Source organism: Passer domesticus, chromosome 4, assembly GCF_036417665.1.
Source record: "Passer domesticus isolate bPasDom1 chromosome 4, bPasDom1.hap1, whole genome shotgun sequence".
Classification (NCBI taxonomy): Eukaryota; Metazoa; Chordata; class Aves; order Passeriformes; family Passeridae; genus Passer; species Passer domesticus.
In genome coordinates, this window is record NC_087477.1 from 78,694,029 (window position 1) to 78,716,075 (window position 22,047).

The following is a 22,047-nucleotide window of genomic DNA, read 5'->3' on the forward strand; positions in this document are numbered from 1 at the left end:
TTATTTAATTTGAACCTCCTTTTACTGCCACATCTGACATGGTATTTTTTATCTTTTGCTTCTGCTGATGCCAAATTACCATCTGAGAAGCCACAATCATTTCAGTAATTACCCCACTGAGGCAGGCTACTAATGCCTCCTCAAACTAGCAAAGAGAAACAGAACTGTCCACATTTGGCAAAAGGGATCAATTTCTCAGACCTAAACCTAATAAAACTAACTCTGGCTGGGCTCATCAATTACATTTATTTATTTAGTAACACATACTGACAGTTCCAGTGCTTTAAGTTGCAGCAAAATCAGGCACTAGCACAGGAGGATCACATATAAAATGAAAGAAAATGTACAAGTTACTCCTGACTTCAGTTACACTAAACACCAGAGGTGCAAACCACCTTTCCCAGTCCTCACTGTCTGGATGCTGTAAGACATTAAAAATGCTGTGAGTCCTTCAGAAAACTTCATTGTGATAGCTGGCATTGGCTCATAATTCTGCTCCAGAACAGTTTACATTTCAATCCCAGAGAAGTACTGCTTAATTTTTACTTTCTCTAACCAAGAGTAACACTGATCATTTTAGGCTGTATTGCTATAGAAAGAAGGAAAATACCAGAATTAGAATAACAGAATTATTTAGGTTGGAAAAGACTTTTAAGATAAGTCCAACTGCAAGCTCCACACTGCCAATTATCTGCTTCACTTGAAATAGTAGAACAGGATCCAAAATAGCTTTGTCATACAGCTCAGCACTGAACAACCCTGTACAAAGAACATGAATTAAAAATACCACAGGACAAATGCCACTGATCTGTGCCAGGTACAAGAAGTCTTGCTGTAAGAAAGACTTTAATTGCAGTAACAAGTGATGAATATTTATTTCCTGGAGCACTGCACCTCCAGATTATTGTACAGAAATTAATTCAGCTTTTTTAACACCCATGCTGAGGTCACTGAGAGGAGTCAGCTATTTTGGCAGGCTTTGCCTGCAGTGCCACATTCCTCCCACATAGAGCAACCTATGGATACAAACCTTGAGATCCCTGTGCATTAATCCTTTGCTGTGCAGAAAGTCAACAGCTTCAGCAATCTGCAGAAAGATCTGCAGACACTCTGTCCTTTCCCTCTCCTCTATGGTGCATCTTCTGCTCATCCAGTCTTTAAGGTTCTCTTTCCGGCACAGCTGCATCTGGATGTACAGATACACCTTTGGAGAGGTGGGCTTGACTTTTTCTGCAGTGTTTTTAGAAAGGTCCAGGCTTAAACTCGTTGGCCTTGGAGGAGAAACAGAGAGGGGACTTCCTGAAGCAGATTTCTTGTTATCAGATTCCTTTGTAGTTTTGCCTTTATCCTCAGAAGGACTCTCATTGTGTGAAACATCAACTTTATCTTCCTTACTGGAGGCATTTCCACAGCCAGAATCCTCAAACACAATAGAGGAGGAGGTCCCTTCCTTCAGATGTACAACAGGAACAGCTGAAGAACAAATTTCCATGGAGTGTCCGAGCTCATTACTGTTGATAGTACTGTCTTCTACATCACAGCCTGTAAGGACACTGTCCTGAAGGTTTAACAGTGGATCTTCTGAGTGCTGCAAGTCCCTGTTGTCTGTGTCAGAGAATTCCAGAGGGGAAAACTGGCTTCCAGATGAATCTGACTGACCACAGGGTATCCCCACAGACCTCACCCTCTCCGAAGAAGCTGCAGTAACTTCAATGTGTTCCTTTGTAGAAAATGGCTCTGTTGTGATCTTAAATGATGGGACATCCATTGGGCTGGGAGAACTGAGAGGCCAATCAGTGCTGGAAGACAAAGTTGAGAGATCAATACTAGAGAAATTGTAGCAGATTCCAATAATTTCACTAGAAATGCACTTCTGAAAGCCCACATTTTAACAACTGCTACCCCTGACACATGTGTCATACTGCAACAAGGAGTGACTACCCAAGTGTGGGAATCACCAATAACCAGGATTTAGCATCTGTGTCTTAGCAAGGATAATGTTTTCTCATTGAGACCAAAGTGTTGATAAAGGAATATTTAACAAGCTCTACTGCCTGGATTCCTAATGTGCAATCAGGCTCATCTACAGTTTGAAAAAATCCACCCCTTTGGAACATGCACTGCAAGGACTATTTAAAGTGCCTTGGAAGAATTACAGCTGTGAAATGTTAATTTGATGCCTGAAATATAAAGGTCCCTGTATTCTAAAATTTGTGAGGCGTGTTAAGATGTTATTATGAAACCACCCAGCAATCTTGTATTAGGCCTCATTCTATAAATGTCAACATACACCCACTTTTTCCTCTCTCTTCACGTTCTCTAACTCCTTCATCTAATTTCCCATTTTTAACCTACTTCTACCAAGCTTCACAAATCCTCAGTCTGATTATCCCTCATATTTCTAGTGAAATAAATTAAATGAATTATTGGAGTACTGTATCAGGTCCATCTAACTCAAGACACTGAAGAGGAAGAAAGCAGTAGAAAGGAACAAAGAAGGCACAGATGCCAAAGTTTGCAATTGAATCACAGCAGCAATGCTCCAACCTTCCAATCACAGCAAGGTTCAGCTACACAAGTTCAATTAAGAACCATGCAATGTTTCCTAAGCTGAAAGAAGGACCTTAACACAAGAGAGGACCCATAAATTAAGAACTTTATGCAGAAGTGTGATATATTTGTATCTGTTCAACTGAAAAGTTGTCAGGCTAAATTAACAACCACCTCTCTTCCTAGACAGTCTCTCCATCTTCCTGGATCCTCAACCAGTTTTTCTAGTTCTCTTGACATACAATCTCAAATTCAATTGTTAAAAAGAGCCCCATGAGTTACCTTTCATCTTTTAACCACTGCTCATCCATCTTTTCCTGCCATCTCTCAGGGGGAGCTTCCAGCCACGCATTGAAATACCGAACAATCCCCGGGTGCTCGAGCTTAGCCAGAGCCTTGACTTCCCTCATCACCTTCTCACGAGCCAGCTCCCTACGGTTTGGGGTGAGGAGAAAAAGAGACATGGTCACAAGAAGCAACAGCACAGCACAAAAATTTCTGCAAAGGAATTTAATCAAAGCTGCCCCAGTAGACACCAGGCCAATAGCATTGCTTTTCACATCAAAACAAAAATATGTCTTAAATTCCCCAGAGTAACTCCTTTAGCTTAGAAGTGTGGAGGAGTAGAATGTGCTCACAATGGCTCAATATTCAGTGTTCCCTTTTCACAGGATAATTACAGACAGAAAAAATAAGAAGAAATTCATCTTCCTCTTAACTGTTCTCAAGGACAGAAAAAAATATTTTAAACAGCAATATTCTACAGGGATGCAGAAGACACTGACACACAAGACAGACAGAAATACCTTAGTATTTGTTTTTTAATTGGCAATAGGTAAGGAGGTTGCATAAGGACTATTTCTGTTCTGTGGACAGGAAAGCAGGCAGCCTCCTATTTTATTGAAGGAATTTATCTCTCTTCATAAGACTGTAACTGGATCAAATAAAGTCTGGTGGTTTTATTTAATGGCTTTGAATATTCTTGGAAAACAAGAATCTAGGCTACCTTAAGTTTCTGAACAAAACCTTTAATCTTAAATAGTTACGCTTATTTAACACATTCAAAAGAATAGTAATTCTAGATTTCATAGCTTTACCCCCTCCCTCTTGCTGTTCTAACTTGAGATTTGCAGCAGCAGTGTCTCCCATCTCCCACTAAAAGGAAGTGCTGCAAGCTCTGGGTAGGGTAATCCAGCAGCATGGCTTGACCACCTATGACTGAGAGAAAAGGTAGGGGTTGTGGGACCAGAAAATGAAAAAAGTGGGCAAAAGGAGTCAGAAAAGGAGGTGAGGGGAGAGAAAAAAAAAAGAGAAGGTGGAGTAGGAAAGGTAAGGAGGAGGAGAGGAAGGAGAGGAAGGAGAGAAGCACATTAACAGCACTACAGTAACTGGTCCTGCTAGCAAAGGCTCCATTCACCAAGGAAATCCCTGTGGAGCAGCATCCCCACAAAGGGATCTGTGATGCAAGTGTTTGAGCCAAGCAGGTCAGCTCTGCTGGGACTGCATATGCCACATTCTCTGTGCCAAAACTTAGACAGCCCCCATTAAAAAGTATGTCATTCACCCTAATGAAATATCTGGGAAATCAGCTCAGGAGCAGATGGTTCTCTGTAGGATGGGATCCCACCACTCATTCATTATTCTGTGTCCCAACCCATCCATTCTTTACCTGTTGGGCAATCGGATCCTCTTGATGGCATAGTTGCAGTCATCTACTTTATTTCTGGCTTCAAAAACCACTCCAAAACCTCCACGACCCAGACACTGGATTGGTTCAAAATCTGTCAGATATCTGGGAAGAGAGGGGTATGTGGAAGGGACAGAAGAAGGGAAGGAGGATAGAGGAGAAAAATGCATTAGTACAGATAGAAAAATAAAGTAATTTATGACCACAACTGAAGTAGTTTTGTACAGGCAAAACATGTGCAGAATTTCTTTTTTTTTTTGTCCCCTGCTCACACACTGTGAGCAATGCCCTATCTATGAAATGGACAGTTGCTAAATATGTATTTATGCAAAGCCTATCACAGGCCAGCAGAACCCATTCTGCATGCACTGGACAAACTGGAGAGGTTTTTCAGAATACCAGATTGCATGCCTACTGGATCCTGAGTTTACAGCCCATGTTTCTATAGCTGAGTATTTTCTAAATCATCATTTGCCTTTAACCCTACCCCAAATAACTGTTTCTGCAACTAGTCCTTCTAGTCCTGGGATTTTTCCCTCCTCACCACAAATCAATTAATGCAAAACCAGCACAACATCCCATCCAAAACATCACTGTTCATATACATCACTGCTTTTCTTCTCCTCATTTCAAACACTCCAGTCTTTACTTTCATTGAGTTACAAATGTACAGGAAATGGTCACATTTGCTCTAGAGCATAATGGCATGCCCCTATTAAGCCTTTTGTCTTAACCAACTCCTTTGGAAAACCAATAAAGATTTTATTTCAAGTATAGACTGTTTATTCTGCAGGGTATATAAGATGTCATCTGCTTCCATCTGCAACTGCCTTTCTCTGCCTTGCACCATAAACACAGGAACAGATGGAGTAGACACTGATTAAGACCTACAAGGATCAATCTCCCATTTTGCTTATCAGCAAGAAGTATGAGAGCAATACTTCTGACCACATGTAACCTGTTGACTCTCTGGAATTTCTGAGACTAATCATAACTGCAATCTCCCATGAGTAATGGGGTCACAGAGTCCTTTGTGCCAGTTGCTGATTATCCTGGGAAGTCAGAGGACTGGGAGTTCCTAGGTAAGAACAGGTGAACACCTACTCTTTCTATCTCCAGACAGCATTAGTAGCCACACTGATTAAACACCCTGTTTATGTTGTGTTGAACAGACCTCACCTTGACACATATCCAGAGTTCTTGGCATCACTCCAGCTGTTGTCTTTAATGTCTCCACAAGTGGGCTCATACTTACAATCAGTCTGACACTGTGTTTCAGACTCCTTCCGCAGCTAACAAGGATTTCCAAAACAAGAACAAAACAAACAAACAAACAAAATCAACTCCTTGAGTGCCCGAGATTGGTTTGTACCCTAGATATGGCATTAAATAAATATCTCCAGACACGTCAGAAGCAGTCTAATCTGCTTGCTGAAGCAGTTAAGCAAATTGTATGTGGCAGCTGGCAGCCTTCACACACAGATTAAACAATAAATTTAGGCTTTTGATTTTGTTATCTCATTAGTTATTAACTTATTAATATTACTCATTGCAGAGTCCAAACTGAAAGAAACGGCTAAAAGAATTCCTTCAGTATTTGGGATTCTGAAAAAAATACTCACTCTGCTGTAAGGGTGGGGGTGGAAGAGTTTGCGCACAATGAAGGTGGTGGCCACGATGCAAAATAAAATGGTGCCAACAATCTCCTTCCACCAGTGGAGCAGAAGAACAGGATCCTTTTTGCGAATGTTCTTGTAATTCGTGTCGTCGAAAAATCGAACCGTGATCTGGTTGCTGCGCTTGTTTCTCTCCCTCTTGTAGTAGGGTAAGTAATAACCATTATCTGTGTATAAAACACACAAAAAGAACACAGATTTACCTGCAGGTACCTACAAAACAACTCTGCCTTCTCATTAGAGGTCTCCTCAACAGATATGGTGTGGTTTTATTTCTATGCCTCATGATTTTAAATAAGCAAATTCATTTAATTAAGGTTGTGGACAGCAACTAGGTCTCTCTAGCTTTAAACCAGAGTATCTTCCATATGGGAAACTTGTGACAACTATCCTGAGTCTCCAGCACTGTCAGTAAAATCTGAAAAAAAAGTAATTCCCAAGATTTTTCCACTCCAAACAACTCTCAGTGGCAACAGCAGCACACACAACAGCTCTTCAGTGGCAATTCCTGGCACTGTGTTGTGCTTTACGTGGCACTAATTGTACCTACATTGCAATCTGGAAATCCTAGTTTGGGCAATAATTTCCTAATTCATTAAATATTTTAAAAAAGACACATATTTAAGGTCTAACAAATGGACATTTATTGAAATTCTCAGATAATAAAACGTGGGTATTTGAACCACTTCTATGTCTGGAACTTCACCTACCATATGGGTACTGCAGAACTGACAGTGCTCCATTGCTGTACTCCTCATGAGAATACTTGTCATTGCTGAGACACTTATCAAACTCATCAGAGCCCACCAGCACTGGAGTCCTGGAAGGAGACTCTAAGCACAGAAAAGACAAAATTCTCTGAGCTTTATTTCAAGTACAGACTGCTCATTCTAAAGAGTATATAAAATGTCAATTGTTTGTAAAATTCTGTTCTCACATTAATTTAAAGAGAACTCCAATTTCATAATGTTACAAAATGCCTCTTGAATCAGGTAATGAGAAGTAAATTTTATAGAAGGAAACATTAAGAAAGTTAGTTTAAGGTAACAGTTACTTAATAATTCTCCCCCTGGACAAGTCAAGTCACTCATATTGACATCACTGCAAAAAATTCTTCCTCTTTTTGTTGAAAAAATTGATTAAGAAGACCCAATATTTAATTACTAACAAAGACTCTGTCAAATCCATAGTAAAAGAAAACAGATGTTAAACATTTAATTAGAAAAAAAACCACTTAAGACAGCACAGAGATATTCCTGAAGTAGTTTACAGTTGGAAACATCAGTCTAGTCTGAAACATATTGGAAACCAGAAAGATGCCCTGTCTTTTTTGAGCTAAGATACTACATTAAACTCTGAATTGTCACTTACGGATTAAAGGTTTCCATTTGATTTTGGGAAGAGGAATAATTGCATTATCATTCCTGGATTCCAGAGCCTTTGGGTTGGTTGGGAATTTCTCAAAAATTCTGACTGATGACTGAAGATACAACTGGCCCCTGAACATACCTAAGTAACAAACAAGGAAATGTATTAGTCTTTAGATTTGGTTCTCTTCACTCCTGGAATAAAACTGCCTAGTCAAAACACATGGTTAACAACATTTTAAAAAATATTTCTGCTTATTCTGAGAACCTGAGATCCTGACTCTGACTGGTAAGCTGGTCAGAATTCAAGTAATATCTTCCCTCTGTTCTAGGAAAGCAAGATTTCAGAACATCTCATTTTTACTGCTGCGAAGCTGGTGATACAGGAAAATGCCAGCAATTTTTAAGAGCTGTAAAGGAGTCTGGGATTTGCAGCAGTAAGACCTCATTCTAACTTCCTACCCTTGTAAATGCTGCACAAAACAGCCATTACCAGGAAGGCTGCAATGATCTGTCTTCTTCCTAGTGTTATTCTTTATGTGTTATTCTAACCATTAACTGGAAAGCTACAAGATGCAAAGACTTAGAGAAAAAGGCTTAAGGCAAACCAAGTCTTAGGAAACTAAAGCACATTTACCTCCCAGAGACAGACAGCTGAGGAGGAGGCTCTCCAGCCACTCTATTTCAAATTGTCCCAAACCACATCCAATGGATCCTGACAGCTGGATGAAAACTAAGCCATGCAAAATCTTATCTGAATTTTCTTCACAGTATGTTACTGCAATCAGTGTACAAATTAATGGGCAATAAGACTGCTTCATTAGCTGTCTACCTGTCTTCTGTAGTTTCAAGATTTTTAGTCATCTCCAGTGTACTAAGACTATAAAGCTATGAACATTTCAGAATCAAAATGGAAAAGATTTATGGGTTTGAAATCCACCGGTACAAAAAGATTTGCTTTACTACAACCTCAATAGAGAAATGAATAATGTTTACTACAGAAAATGCTGCAGGTGGTGTCTCACCCAAATAGACACTGGATTCTGTGGCCCCTCTGGCAGCTTCCACAAGATCTTCTTCATCTTCCAGTACCTCGTTATTTGTTGTGTAACTCGTGTCATCAAACAGACTGATTGGAATTACTTTGCCATCCTTAAGCAGCCATGCAGAAGCAATTGGAGTGCAAAACTGAAGAGGAGAGAGGTAATTGGAAAATGAATGTAGTATTAATGAGCTATTAAATAAGAATAATAAAAAACAAAGTGCTTAAATTTCTTGTTTAAATTTTTGTAACAGATGCAGCAGCTCAAAGTCAGAACTTCAGTTAAAAAATTACAAGCAGATGTGTGCTCCTTTACAAAGACAGTGCCTGAAACCAAAGATGAAAGACATCTTCAAAACATCTACTTTTGTGATATTTAATATTCTGTCTTTCCCCCTACCTGGTATTCCCATTCCAGATGTCCTCCTCGTCTGTTAAAAGCCATCACCTTCCAGTCAGCCACAGAGACCTTTATCACTGTGTCTTTCATCATAGCTTCCTGCTCATCCACGTCTGAAATAATTTTTGTTTCTTCTTTGTTCATAGTTGATTTAAAACTGCTCTCAATGTATCCTGCTCTAGTTTCAATATCTGGGACATAGCGCAGCTCAAAGTGACCAACACTGAAATTCCACCTCAAAGAAAAAGAGAAAACCTTTATAGAAACAGCTTTTATATTCCAAGGAAGTCCCAAGTCCTCTGTGCAGAAGATTTCTACACTGAATTACCTGTATTTGGCCCATATTTTCACAGTCAACTCTCAGACTATCAAATGAACAAAACTGTACCAGGAGGGGAGTGCTAATCCAGAATACAAATCAAACAAGCTGAGAAATGTTGTCCAACATTTGATGAGTGAACTGAGAAAAATGGTAAAGTAGGGCCAATGGCACTAAGGCTTTAGTGTATGAAGGGGGAAATTAAAACCATCAAGTACTAGAGCTGGGTCTGCCTAGTAAAGAAAACATTCCATAGCTGATGAAAGCAGTAAGTACAAAGCTGTGAGGAAGTGGTATTTTAACAAGCCATTTTCCTCTTCACTAATTAAGTGGATTTAACTGGAAACATAAGATTTTTCAAACTGGAAAAGGGACTATGATTTTTTTGTTTAACCCCACATACAACCTAACACAGATCCCTTGGCAAGTACTTCATGAAACCAGGACTACTCATGTCCCATAGGTTAACACCAAGAAAAGACAAATGTATAATGTGTAAGGAGCACAGTTTTCTTGCACAGCAAAAAAACTCTTCAATTCTTGTAAACCTACAAAGATTCAGATGGGAAAAACATGGCATGTTTGGAGAGCATGAAGGGGTAAATATTTCTTGAACAGAGTATTTGGGCACCTAAAGCTTCTTACCAGTCTGGAAACCACTAGGAGCCCAAACTGGCTATTTAAAGAATTTACACCCTTATGGTAAAAGTTTGGCATATTTTAAACACTCAGTCGATTTACTGAAGACATTACTTTTTTTCCTCTGGATTAAAACCCCAGATGTTTCTTACCCATTCCCTGTCACCAGGAAAGCACCTCTGTTTCTCACCACAAAGACAGAGGATTCTGTGACACAAAGACTAAATATATGGTTTTGACATACCTCTCCTGGCTAATATGTGTCTCCAAGAAACACAGAAACCAAGATTTATCCTCTCAGACATCTGATCTGCTACTGAGTTCTCATTAGGTTCTCTCTGATAGGCTACAAATTCACAACTTGTCACATCCTGCTGCAAACAGAAGAGGGAGCAAGGGAACACGGAATGACTGATTCTCCACTATGTTGCTGGGCAGTTACTTGTATCTATGTACAGAACCCATCTTTTAAAATCTGTGTTTTCTGAAGTGGGTTTTTTCCAGAAAATGCGCGTCTGTAATTTTACAGAAATCTTGATGTATTAAAACTTCAGTATCAGAGCGTTAGAAAAATTACAGATTGAATCAGTTTCTACAGCTTGGAAACAACAAACCACCTACATTATGGAATGAACAACATGAATTTAAGAATGGTTTAAAATATCAACTTAAAATGAAAACTAAAGACATCATGTATAACCTCTCTCCTCAGAGACAGTTACCATTAGTAGGTAAAGAACCTTAAAGGGAGTAAATTATAAGAAGACTTTTAAACTGTCTCCTCTTGTACAAAAGCAGCAGTTAGAACAAATGTTATAGTGACATTTGCCCTGTGCAGTACATCAGTGACAAACTCTTCTGAGGTGTGTCGCCCTGTTCTTCTAAAGTTCTTCTAAGCCTTCTGATGTTCACATTTTTGTAATGTTTTTCACACACTTTTCATGTAAATAATGATTGTTTTGCATTCCTTTCTGGAGGAAGAGAGAATTAATGGACTGCTGGTTTGACCAGTGTGGCTGGAGAGGTGGCAATTTCATCCTCCAATCCATGGTCACCTTTGGAATTCTATAAATATCAGAGTCGAAAAATAAACACACTCTTTTTGGCCTTAAACATCTCAGAGTGTGATTGTCGTTCATTTCGTGCTGTACTGCGACAGAGGTGAGCAAGGATGAAGGAAGCAATGTGATCTGATTCCCATCTTTTCTGCCCCACCACCTCCACAGACTGCTCCTGAGCAGCTCAGACTCACTTCTCATTGCCGCTGCGTGGCCCCACAGCCCGGACGGTTTTCTGGGTGCGGTGCAGCAGCAGCGTCTCCTCCTGCTCGCTCTCCTCATCGTCCCAGCGGCGGCAGCCCACGGCTGAGCAGATGTACTTCACCTGAGGGACAAGGCAGGCTCACATTGCAACTTCAAAACAAATGTCAACAGCCATATTCAAAGCTAACAATCCTTACAGCCTGCTCTTGGCTGGCAGGCAATTTGGAACACCGTGACTTTAGATGTTCGGCTGGAGGGATGGTGAAAAGCCTGGCTTAAGAGATAACAGCTTTTCAGAACAAAAACTTTCAAAGGATTATAGGAAGTTTACAGCCTGTGGTATTTTGACTACCATTTGACTATATTTTGCATGTACTTCTAACAAAAAGAAATTTGAGCTCTCTTTTCTCCACTATTTCTATGGACATCAAAAGAACATTCCTGCAAGACCCACAGCATAATTCTGCTTTCATGTCATATTTATCTCAGCATAACTCTATCAGCTTCAAATGAACTACTATTGATTTATATAAAATGCCACAAAGCCTTCCCCCTTTGCCTTGTCAGTTATCAAAAGGAAAAGAAAACCTTAATGAACTTTCATAGTCACAGTTTCCAACAGTCTCAATCTCCAACAGAACTTGCATTATATGGGCAATGCCAGAGAGATGAAACTGCCCAAGCTCTTAGGAAGGAAGAGTCAGGCACTATTTCCTCTAAGAGGCAGCTTTGCTGAGCACAAGCCAGGAATCAAAACAGAAATGAAAATTTCCTCTTCTGAGCACTGGAGGAGGAGCCTGGTGGTGCACAGAGCCCTCTGCTACCAGTGAGAAAACTAAAAGGATTCCATGAACTCTGGTTTGGGATCTGTGCTTTTTATCATTAGTGATGATTCCACACCACACCACAGAAGTGATCCACATTAAAATGCATGGTGAAAATGAAAAAAAAAGAACCACCAAAAAATCACCCTGATATTGTTGAAAACAAACACTGGGAACTTTCATTTTTTTAACTGCATCTATTTTTAACTTGTTTTAAAATGCAATGCTTCTGAATTATCAAATGTCTGTTCTTCACTACACAAAGTATTTACAAGCACTTCAATGACATCTGACATTCAACTTAACTTTTAAATATGACTTTAAAATAGAAGAACTTCTTCTGCTAGTAAGCACACTGACAACAGCTAAAAGTCCTTAACTTTTGCATATCTTGAATTTTTTCTGTTCTCAGTAGTTTTAAAAATCCGAAATTAGTTTTTAAAAAGGTGTCACCTAAAGCATTAATTGATACACAGTGAGCTGAACTGCAAAGTCTCCTTCAAACAGAGCCAGATGATAAAGCTGAACTGCTTCCACAGAAAGGGGTTATCCCTCTTATTCTCTCACTATGCTCTGGTGACAAAGCCCCTGTCCCTTCCCTTGTGCTGGCTCTGGCACTCCCCAATCCCCTGCTACAGCTAACCCAGCACAAAACTAATCCAGTAAAAAGTGAGCAGTGCTCTGCTGGTTTAGCAAAGGTGAGACAAAGGCTAGAGCCAGCACAGGGGGCAGAGCAGGAGCTCCCAGGCAGGAGGAGATTCCAGCACCACGCCACCTACTGCAGCCCACAAGGCTCAGCTTCTGCCCTTTTGTGCCCTGCATTTTAACTCTTGAGCTGCCCACAGTTTAAACCTCAGGAGTTACCTGTTTGCAAGGCAGAGCTCGAAACACATGGACACAAAACACCTTTTCAGGCTCTTACCTTCCCTGAATAGGAGCTCAGCCCATAGGTGGTCAAAGACTTTCCCCCAACTAAGACAACGTCCTCGCCGAACTTGTAGGATGACTCCAGAAGAGATTCAACCGTGAAAGGAACGGCTTCCATGCTCTCGCGATCCCGATCCCACTGGAAGAGGTCCCCATCCAAGGAAGGGATAATCATCTTGTTTCCAAACACCTGAAATAATTGAATTCAAGGTTAGCTATGATTTAACAATAATTTTATCAAAGCACACAGACCACATATGGCAAAAGAAATGCTGTATAAGCAAGTTGAGTGTGTTATGCTCCAGAGTCCTAATGGTTTTGTGTCTCACAGTCCTACTGGTTTTCTATCTCAGCGTCCTATTTTTCAAAGTTGTACTGAAGACAGAAAACTTTCAGGCACTCAAATCAAATCCATATTTCACTATTCTTAGTTAAAAAACAGTTCAGTGTGTGACACTTCTTCAAAACATTTGAAAGCTCGATGAGTTGACAGGTTTCATCCAAAACTGCAGAAAATATGATGTGGGTTGAAGCATTCTCCAAGAGACAGGCACTGGTTAAAGTGCAAAGTTTTGCAGATTATTTGTGATAGTTTCAAAATAGAGTAATTTTGAAAGTACAACTGAGGCTGGTTTCACAATTAATGTCTATTTCAGAATATCCAACTTGCAGTAAAGCAGAGAGAGCAATGATCACTGAGATCAGAACTCACATTTCAGACAGTTAAATCTGACTTCTCCTCGGAATTTCTTATCTTTAAGCACACCGTTCCTTTAAAAATTACCTGGCTTTTCCCTAAACACACAAGTAAGGAAAAAAATCTTCACTGGGATACAGTATTTCACCCATTACACAGAGATTTTCAAGGAGATCCTGGCTCGGAAGTATGAGTCATTGTCAGAGAGTACTAAGGGACTTATTAAGAAACTCATTATCAGCATGATGGACCATAACTAATGCTGTGGAGCCACAGTGGCTGTGCCCATCAAGAACTGAGAAACTGTAATCCACATTATCTTAGCTTCTGAGGATATGGATTAACAGAGGAGGCTTTACTGCTTTTTCAGAACCTCTGTCCATTTGGGCAGCATCCTACAACATAATTACATTAAATTTGGATACTTGACACATTAGGAATTCAAGACTGCTCCTGGTACATGTGTATTAGTCACTTGGAAAAAAATATTCCTGCTCAGACTCCAAGGCACAGATGTGTATTACCAAGTGCTACAAAAGATGCAGAAGGTTTCATCTTGTTATTTCTGGAGCTACTGTGAGGATCTGAAACCACATATTCTGTCTGTATGATTCAAATTCCATGTAACATGGAATTTTTATTCCTCTAACTGGGTCAGAGTCGAGAAAACATCATTAAGCAAAGTTGGGATTCACCTGAACAGGGAGGGAAAGACAGATGTTGAAGATGTGTGCATGTCACAACTAGTATCTCCTCATACAGATCAACACACCTCATTTAAAGAGAAAATTCAGGTGAGTTACCCCACACTGCTGGTATTTAAGATCCCTAAAGGATGCAACACCAATGCTTTGAAGCTTTGAAAAGCCTCATGATGACAGACAATTGAAATAAAAACTGCTCTCAGGAGCACAATTTGTAATTGAAGAGATGATAAAAATAAGCTCCTGAGATAGCTGTGAAGCTCTTACAGAGCAAAACTAGGTGTGTTCTTTCCCTCTCAGATATTTACCTTATGGCAATAAAGGCTAAATGTCCTGGAAAAGACATTGCATTCGACATATAAATGTTGCATTATGGCCTACTACTGGGGAGGAAAAATAAACACACACAGCCCTATACACATACACAGAAATAAACCAACAAAAAAGGAAATATTCCAGTGGGGAGTGGGACATGTCATTTGTAGAGATCACCTGATTGGTGGACAAATAAAGCAAACAAGGTTTATATAAACATTCATATTCAAGAGCAATCTTGTGGTCTTGAGAAACAAGAGACTGAGAAGATTTGGAAAACACATTTTTAAAACCAAAATGCCAGTGCCAAAATTGCAGCTGTAACTGTGGTGGAAATACCTTGTTAAAACATTCAACACAGAGGAGTAATGCCACAAAATGTTTCTGCAATATATTCTTTCAGAAGCCCATAATAATTCTGATGACAACTTTTAGCCTGTGCAGCTGTTACTTTGCATTAACAAATCCTCTGAATGGATCTGCACATGATCCATACACATGCAAGTAGTCTGAAAGCCCAGCCAGTATGAGATACTCTGCTCCAGGGGCTGGAGACCATTCCATGGGTTGTGAAGAATGGAGACAGGGCTGTAAACTGCCCAGGAATTGCTGCTGAGCAAGGAAGACTCTGTGGGTAACTGCAAGCTCTGTGACACATGTCACCTTAAGTGCCTCCCCTGTCCCAAAGCTCACTCCAGGGCCCGAGTAGGAAATTTTCCACCGGCAAACAACACACACACATTGGCCACTTCTAGGAACCACGCCCAAATTTCCAAGATGCACGAAGCTGACTCAGCAGCACACACCTGTATACTCCCAAAATATGGATCAAATCAGGTTATGGCTTTGAACATGCCCTGACAGTGGCTCTCTGCCTGCTCGAGTGTTAAACCTCGGTCCCCACAAACTGCAGAGGAAAGCTGACACTGTTGGTCAGCTCTGCTGATCACCTGTCCTTGCTCCCAACCCTGAGGGCAGCCACAGGAGCAGCACGTCCTGGGTGACACTGGGAGGGAAAAGCTGAGAAAAGTCACAGCTGCTGTCCGTGAACACACCAGGAAAGGGAGCAGGGCAGCAGGAAGAGCTGTTGCAGTGAAGGACAATGCCAGAGTAGGAGTGGATAAGGTTAATCTGACCCTAAGTGCAAGTGAGACATTCGGGTTATTTACATTCACAAATGAGTTATTTCACTACAGAAAAAGAACAGGGGAAAAAAATCACCTTCTTTTAAGATGACTATTTATAAGTGGATTACATGACACAGTGCTGACAAGAGGTAGTACCTGATAACCATGAAGATCTTCTTTCAACAAAATAGCTTTATTTGAAGAATGGGACAGGTATGCAAATGCGCCACTTGCAGGTGCCCACATACACGTGTAACAAAAGGCATTTGTGGCCACTTGTGGTGACACCCGTTTTCAAAAGAGCAGTTCAGCCAGAGGCTTTGGAAGGACATTAATAACAACAACCATCTGAATTATCCAGCTCATTCTCTAGTACCCGAGAGGCAAAAAAGGGACTTTCCTTGAAAGTACTAGCAACTAGCATCGGCATGCAGCTCAGGTAAAGGAATGACATCACCCTGTATCTCAAAAGCATTACCTCATCTCCTAATCCAAGGAGTGAGTCACCCAGGCAGTCAGCTGCAAATCTCTTGGCACAGAAAATGTAGGTTACCACGATGCACTTACACATTCCTCTGATCTGTCAATGTAAATAGCTATTTGTTCAGCTTCACCGGTCAGCAATATGGCACATAATTGTTAAGTGGCTCGTCTTTCAGAAGTAACACTTAAAAAAAGCCCCCACATTAACTGGGGAGCCCGAACCGAGCCGCTGCTCTTTTGCTCATTAAGAGTTTGCAGCCCAAGTTCTCCATTGGCTCCGCGCGGGGCTCTGCAGCCCTATCAGCGGCGCGGGCTGCGCAATCTCCAGGCCGACGGGTGAGGTAATGCAGTTTCTAAAAAGCCTCCACAAAAAAGCAAAAAGGCATAACGATCCGGAATGGCACACGCTTCCAGGGAATTTGCTGTCTAGACTCTTTTACTGGAAAGGAGGGCACCGTGGTGCCACGGCAGGTTGGTCCGTGCAGGGAGCCGCTGATTTACAGCGGTGCAGGGAAGAGAAAAAGAAAGAAAAGGAGAAATTGTGTAAACAGAGATCAAAACAAGCTGAAGTACTAAAGCTCCCAGGAGCTGTTTAACAGCAAGCGTGACATTCTACCCCCTTCCTAACGTTCTTTATCGTCTGAAACAAAAATCAAGCCTGCTCACGTGCAGACACATCTGAGCCAAGTCTGGTGCCAAAACAGTCAATATTATTGTTTACAGATGGGCTGGACTATCTACTAACTCCAAGGAAATAACCACGCACAAGTGAAATATTTTCCTTAAAATAGGATTTGATGTCTTTATGTTTTTCTAACACTTCTGCTTGTAGTTTTCAAATCTCACTGTTACTATAAGCTCCAAGAGCTTCATTCCGATTACTAATTAACTAAGACCAACCTACATGATCTTAAGTGATAAGGGTACCAGTTTTTTCCCCCCTCTATGATTATCCCTACAGTAGGATCACTGTAACAAACAAGATCAAAGCCGACATCAGGCATGGTCTTAAGAAAACTACTTCTCACTGAGAACTATGTCTTTTAAGCCTCTTTAAAATTAATCTAGGCATCATATTGAAAGTCACATATGGCAGCTTTATTCAGGAGGGTAGAAACAAGAGTCTGCACAAAGAAATCTGGGAAAGTGAAAGGAAGCTGGTACGCTCCACATTAAAAAAACAAACAAACAAATTAAAACCACAAACCCATAGACAGTTAACACAGGTATTCTTACTGTAATTGTTTACAGATTTTTCAGGTGATATAGACACACACAGATATACATATACACACACAGTTTTTGGGATGTCCCTAGTTTGGGCTGGTCTGGAACTGATTAATTGTCTGCTCTTTTTTTGCTAAGCATGCAGGAAGGTTATCTGCACAGAGCCACAGCCTTATGACTATTCCAATAGAAGAGGTTGTTTCTCCTCTTCACCTTAGATTTCAGGATGCTGATTCATCTGTTTTGCCTCCAGCTACCTGCAGAAATCCTGAAGCACAGGGCACTACAAGGATGACAGTGTACTCTTACTAACAGGCAAACCCTAATCAAACAGCAGCTCACTGGGATGAAGGGGCCACCCAGAGTCTTCGAAGTTCTGCAATGTCCACAACATCCCCACTTCCTTAGGAGAACAAAGACCCAGACACAAGCACAATCTTTTGAAAAAGTTGAGCTATTCCACTGCCTAAAGCACTGGTAAAAGAGCAAAGTATTCTTCAAAACACGGACTGTTCAAGCAGCCAGGAAAAAGAAAATTGACTGTGAAAGGAAGTCCATGATTTAGATCAGTAAAACAACCTAAGACATGTTCAAGGGCAACGAGGAAGCTGAGGCAGGAAATACCAACAGGCTGTTGTTTGTCTAGAGAATTTTTCCTTGTGAGAACCATTACTTCTGATCTCAGCACTACACTTGTTTATGAAGTGCATACCTGTCCTGAGCACCTGCTGTGCCTGTTAAGCACTGAACATGCCCAAACCATCTCTGAGCCCAGGACCGTGAGAAAGGCTGCATCTGCACATCAGATAATCAGTATTTTATTGAGCTGTTTACAGAGGTGGGGCTAGGTGGCCTTCCTCCCCTGCAGAGGTGAGAGCCAGCCAGTGCCAGGGCGGCACATCAGAGAAGCCATGGAAATAGGTTTCATCTCAGCTGGGCTGTGACAGCCTGAAAGAGCACACCAGGTCTGCACAGCAACAGTGAGCAGAGATGTTTCTCAAAGTTCAGGCTGATTTTTACCATCAGGCTGTACAGCTCACCCAGCAACAGCTCACAGCATCTATTAAGTGACCAGACCTAGTCCCTGACTCCTACCTGCATTAAGTACCTTATGACACGAGTTTATATCTATTACTGTCTGTCTTCTCCTTCCATCATCCCACATACTCCACAAGCTGGTAGTTTCTATTTCATTTTTCATGAATACATGGAAAAGAGTAATAAATTCAACTTTCGTGGGCTTGTATTTTCTGTATGATGAGTGTGTGAAGTGATGAACCCTGTGCCTGGATGAGTACTAGAGAACTCATTTCAAAACTCCTTTCTTCTCTCTCTTCAAAGTAACACCTGCAACATCCTCCCGACAACTTTAATAAAAGACTAGAGCTGGTATCTCTGTCATGATTCTACACTTCAGATCTTAAAATCTGATCAGGTGTAAGCACCAGGGTCCCAACAAAACTGTCTTTTTTACACAGAGTAAAAAGCAACAGATGACAGCAGCACAGCAGCTTGAGACTTACACTCTCCTCTCCAACGTCAGGGGCACGCTACCTTGTTCAGCTTGAGTTTGGCCTTAAAAGAATTATTCCTGCTCTGCCCTCCCCTGAAGGGCCATAAAGGAAATCTGAGGAAATGCACTGTGCTAACTAGACCACCCCAGCTTCAAAAGAGATAAGGAACCCAACACTGTTTGCTGTGCAATCACACAGACCCTTCCTCTGAAGACAAGCAAAGTGAAATACCACCCTTACTTTAATCACAGTCAAACAAGACTTGGGGTTTTGAGATACAGAGATGCCAGCCTGCTCTGCTGCCATGGTAACAGACTTTTAAAAACTGTTCTCCTTAATAATAATAAAAAACCCAACTGCACAGTGCTTTAAGAAAGACTTTATTTTGACATTATTCCATCCCCCTCTTTTACATGGCAAGTTTTATTAATAAGACTGCAAGTCTTCTGAAACTTAAGAGCAGTGCTTTCTGAGACAAACCAGTGCTGCTGCTACCGAGCCCATCACTGAGCTCCTTGAAACTAACAGCACCTAAGGGAGTGGATTAGTGCAAAAGAAATTACCCAAAGCCTTGCCTTTCCAGAAACAGCCCCTACACAGTTCATCAGCCACCATGGCAAAGCTGGTACTTGTATTTGGTTTGCAAGGCAAGGCTTTGGTAGTGGGGGCTACCACAAACTGGAGCAGGGGAAGAGTGTGAGGGGTTCTCCCCTGAGGAGGAGGAAGTGGCAGAAACCACGTGTGATGAACTTATGCAGCCTCCACACCCCATCCCCCTGCACCACTCTGGGTGGAGGGAGAGAAAATCAGGGTGAAGTTAAGCCTGGGAAGAAAGGAGGGGCGGGGGAAGGTGTTCTTCAGATTTGGTTTTATTTCTCCTTTTCCTACTCTGGTTTTATTGGTAATAAAACTGGTTTCCTTGTGTCAAGTTTGCTTTGTCTGTGATGGTGCCTGGTGAATGATCTCTCCCTGCCCTTATCTTGACCCATGAGCCTTTTCAACAGATTTTTCTCTCCCCTGTTCAGCTGAGGAGGGACGTGACAGAGTGGCTTTGGTGGGCACCTGGCATCCATGCAGGGGCAATAGCAGAAGCTTCTTGTGGCACTTAAGGAGACCAGGATTTAAACTGACCTCTGCTGGACCCTGTGTGTTTCTTCCTTTGGACCTGCATACACAAGATGGTTTTGCAGATAAGGACACAGAGTCCATGTGAGAAACTAAGTCACAGAGGAACTCCTACAGGAAAAGAGCCTGATACAGGAGGAGGACAGAACATGGCAAATCACAGTCTCCTCTTTCAAGGATGCAAAGAAAGAGTGCATGAAACATGCAGCGAGTCTGACAAAGATGAATAGTTACCTCCTTATGGAGCACAAAGTCCAGAAGAAATTAGGAAATGAGATGTCAGTGGCTGTGCTGCTAGAGGAATGATTTGCTAAACTGTCTAAACGCTTAACCCTCAAAATGGACCCTTCTTTATAAAGATAAAGATGCAGCCTGAAAGCTAAAAAAGGCTCTAGGGCAGAATAAATTACTTTTTCTGTATTGGGCAGCTGAATTCCAACTATCTAAGTTATCCATTACCTGAAACTGGTATTTGTTGAGGTACTAGAGTTGATCCATTTTAGTATTTGTAAACACCAGAACTGCTAAACAGCCAATACAGAACGTGCAGTGGGCCATATGCAACTGAATGACAAGCATTCTTCCTGCCCTTATCTAGGCGCAGGAGGTGAAGGGTCCAGAGCACAAGATTTGCAAGATATGGCTGAAGGAACTGTAGTTAGTTAGCCTAGAAAAAAAAGGAGGCTCAGGGAAGACCTTAACACTCCCTACAACCACCTGAATAGAAGTTTTAGCCAGGTGAGAGGAGTCAATCTCTTTTCCCAAGAAACAAGCAACAGGACAAGAAGGAATGAGCTAAAAGTTCCATCAGGGAAGGTTTAGATTGGCTGTAAGGAAAACCTTCTTCACTGAAAGGATGGTCAAGCATTGGAACACACTGCCCAGGGCAGTGGTGGAGTTACCATCCCTGGGGAGATGTAAAAGCCTTGCGGATGTGCCACTCAGGATGTGGTTTAGTGATGACCTTGGAAGTGCAGGGTTAACACTTGGATTCTGTAATTCTGTAATCTTAGAGGTGTATCCCAACCTAAACCATTCTGTGATTCTACTATAAAGAGAATAAAAAAAACAGAGACAATGGGGATGGTAAAAAGCCTTTCCAATATCTGGAGCATTTTGACTATGGCTGGAGCATGAGATGAAAGCTGGTCATACACAGAGTGACTGAAGAACGTTCCTGGCTCTGCTCAAGGCACAGCATCACCTGAGCACTGCTCTCAGAGCTCTGGTATCACACAAGCCACAATATCCTGTTCTGTAGCTGCTCATGTGTCCCCTAAAGGAAGCTGTCATCCTCCAACGTGTCCTTAGAGCAGTGAAAGGACACGTGTCAGCACTTCCCCAGGGCTTTGGGTGCTAACTCCACGTGTCAGCAAGGCAGCCACCAAGCTGCAGCGACAGAAGTTTTTTGGGTTTTTTAACTGAACAGGACACCAAACTAAGAGGACTGAAGATAGGCAGTTTGGATAAATACATAACATCACTTGCCTAAGCAACAGCCCTACTTGTGATAATGGTATGATGGTGCTGCATCACACTGACCACCACCTCACCTCAGGCAGCAGTCAGCAATTCCCCTTTTCCTCAAGTTTACCATCTCCTACTAAAAAGTTGGGTGTGTTTCCTACAAAAGCACAGCTTCCAGCTATCAGGGTACTTTAAAACAATTAGTCTTTTGCACATGACTTTTTGTTCACTAAACAACATTAGAGGTTTATTTTCAGGAAAAGTGTAAATTATGTTTTAGTTTCATCAAGAAAGCAACAAAAATCTGTACTCAGAAATCCACAGGTCTCTCTAGTGAAGTTTCCCAGGCCTGCCACCTCTTCATGCACAGCAACAGAACTGAAAAGAACCATTTGTGCCATCAGGAATGCTGATATATCCATGCAGTTAAAGAGTAGTCACATCCATTCTCTTCCTGCAAAAGACAGGCTCCACTCCCCTTGACGGCCCTAATAAGCCTCCTCTCCCTCAATTGCAATTAGAATTTATCTTCCTTTGAAGTACAATTCTGGACACTCACTTCTTATTCATTATGAGCATTTCCAGGACCATTTAAGACACTAATCTGTCTCTCTCTACCCGCAGGCAACACGGAATCACATTTCCTTTCCCTGCAGTGGAATGGAGATGGCAGCTGATTCCCTGTCACGGGATAT

General features: G+C 41.4%; 1 protein-coding gene across 2 annotated transcripts in view; it reads right to left on the reverse strand.

Annotated features, from left to right (window-relative positions):
- EIF2AK3 (eukaryotic translation initiation factor 2 alpha kinase 3) overlaps positions 1–22,047 on the reverse strand; it is a 42,538-nt gene that overhangs the window by 8,126 nt on the left and 12,365 nt on the right. The window contains exons 1-12 of one of the 2 annotated variants that reach the window (XM_064419016.1): positions 16,015–16,150; positions 12,689–12,883; positions 10,933–11,063; positions 8,723–8,957; positions 8,306–8,468; positions 7,285–7,422; positions 6,624–6,746; positions 5,860–6,080; positions 5,417–5,529; positions 4,220–4,342; positions 2,833–2,982; positions 1,031–1,799 (exon numbers count right to left, since the gene is read on the reverse strand). In XM_064419016.1, coding sequence (XP_064275086.1) covers positions 1,031–1,799; positions 2,833–2,982; positions 4,220–4,342; positions 5,417–5,529; positions 5,860–6,080; positions 6,624–6,746; positions 7,285–7,422; positions 8,306–8,468; positions 8,723–8,957; positions 10,933–11,063; positions 12,689–12,883; positions 16,015–16,107 — 2,454 coding nt within the window. In that variant the 5' untranslated portion in view covers positions 16,108–16,150. Of the gene's footprint in view, positions 1–1,030; positions 1,800–2,832; positions 2,983–4,219; positions 4,343–5,416; positions 5,530–5,859; positions 6,081–6,623; positions 6,747–7,284; positions 7,423–8,305; positions 8,469–8,722; positions 8,958–10,932; positions 11,064–12,688; positions 12,884–16,014; positions 16,151–22,047 lie in introns of those variants that run through there. The other variant, XM_064419015.1, reaches the window with a different exon arrangement.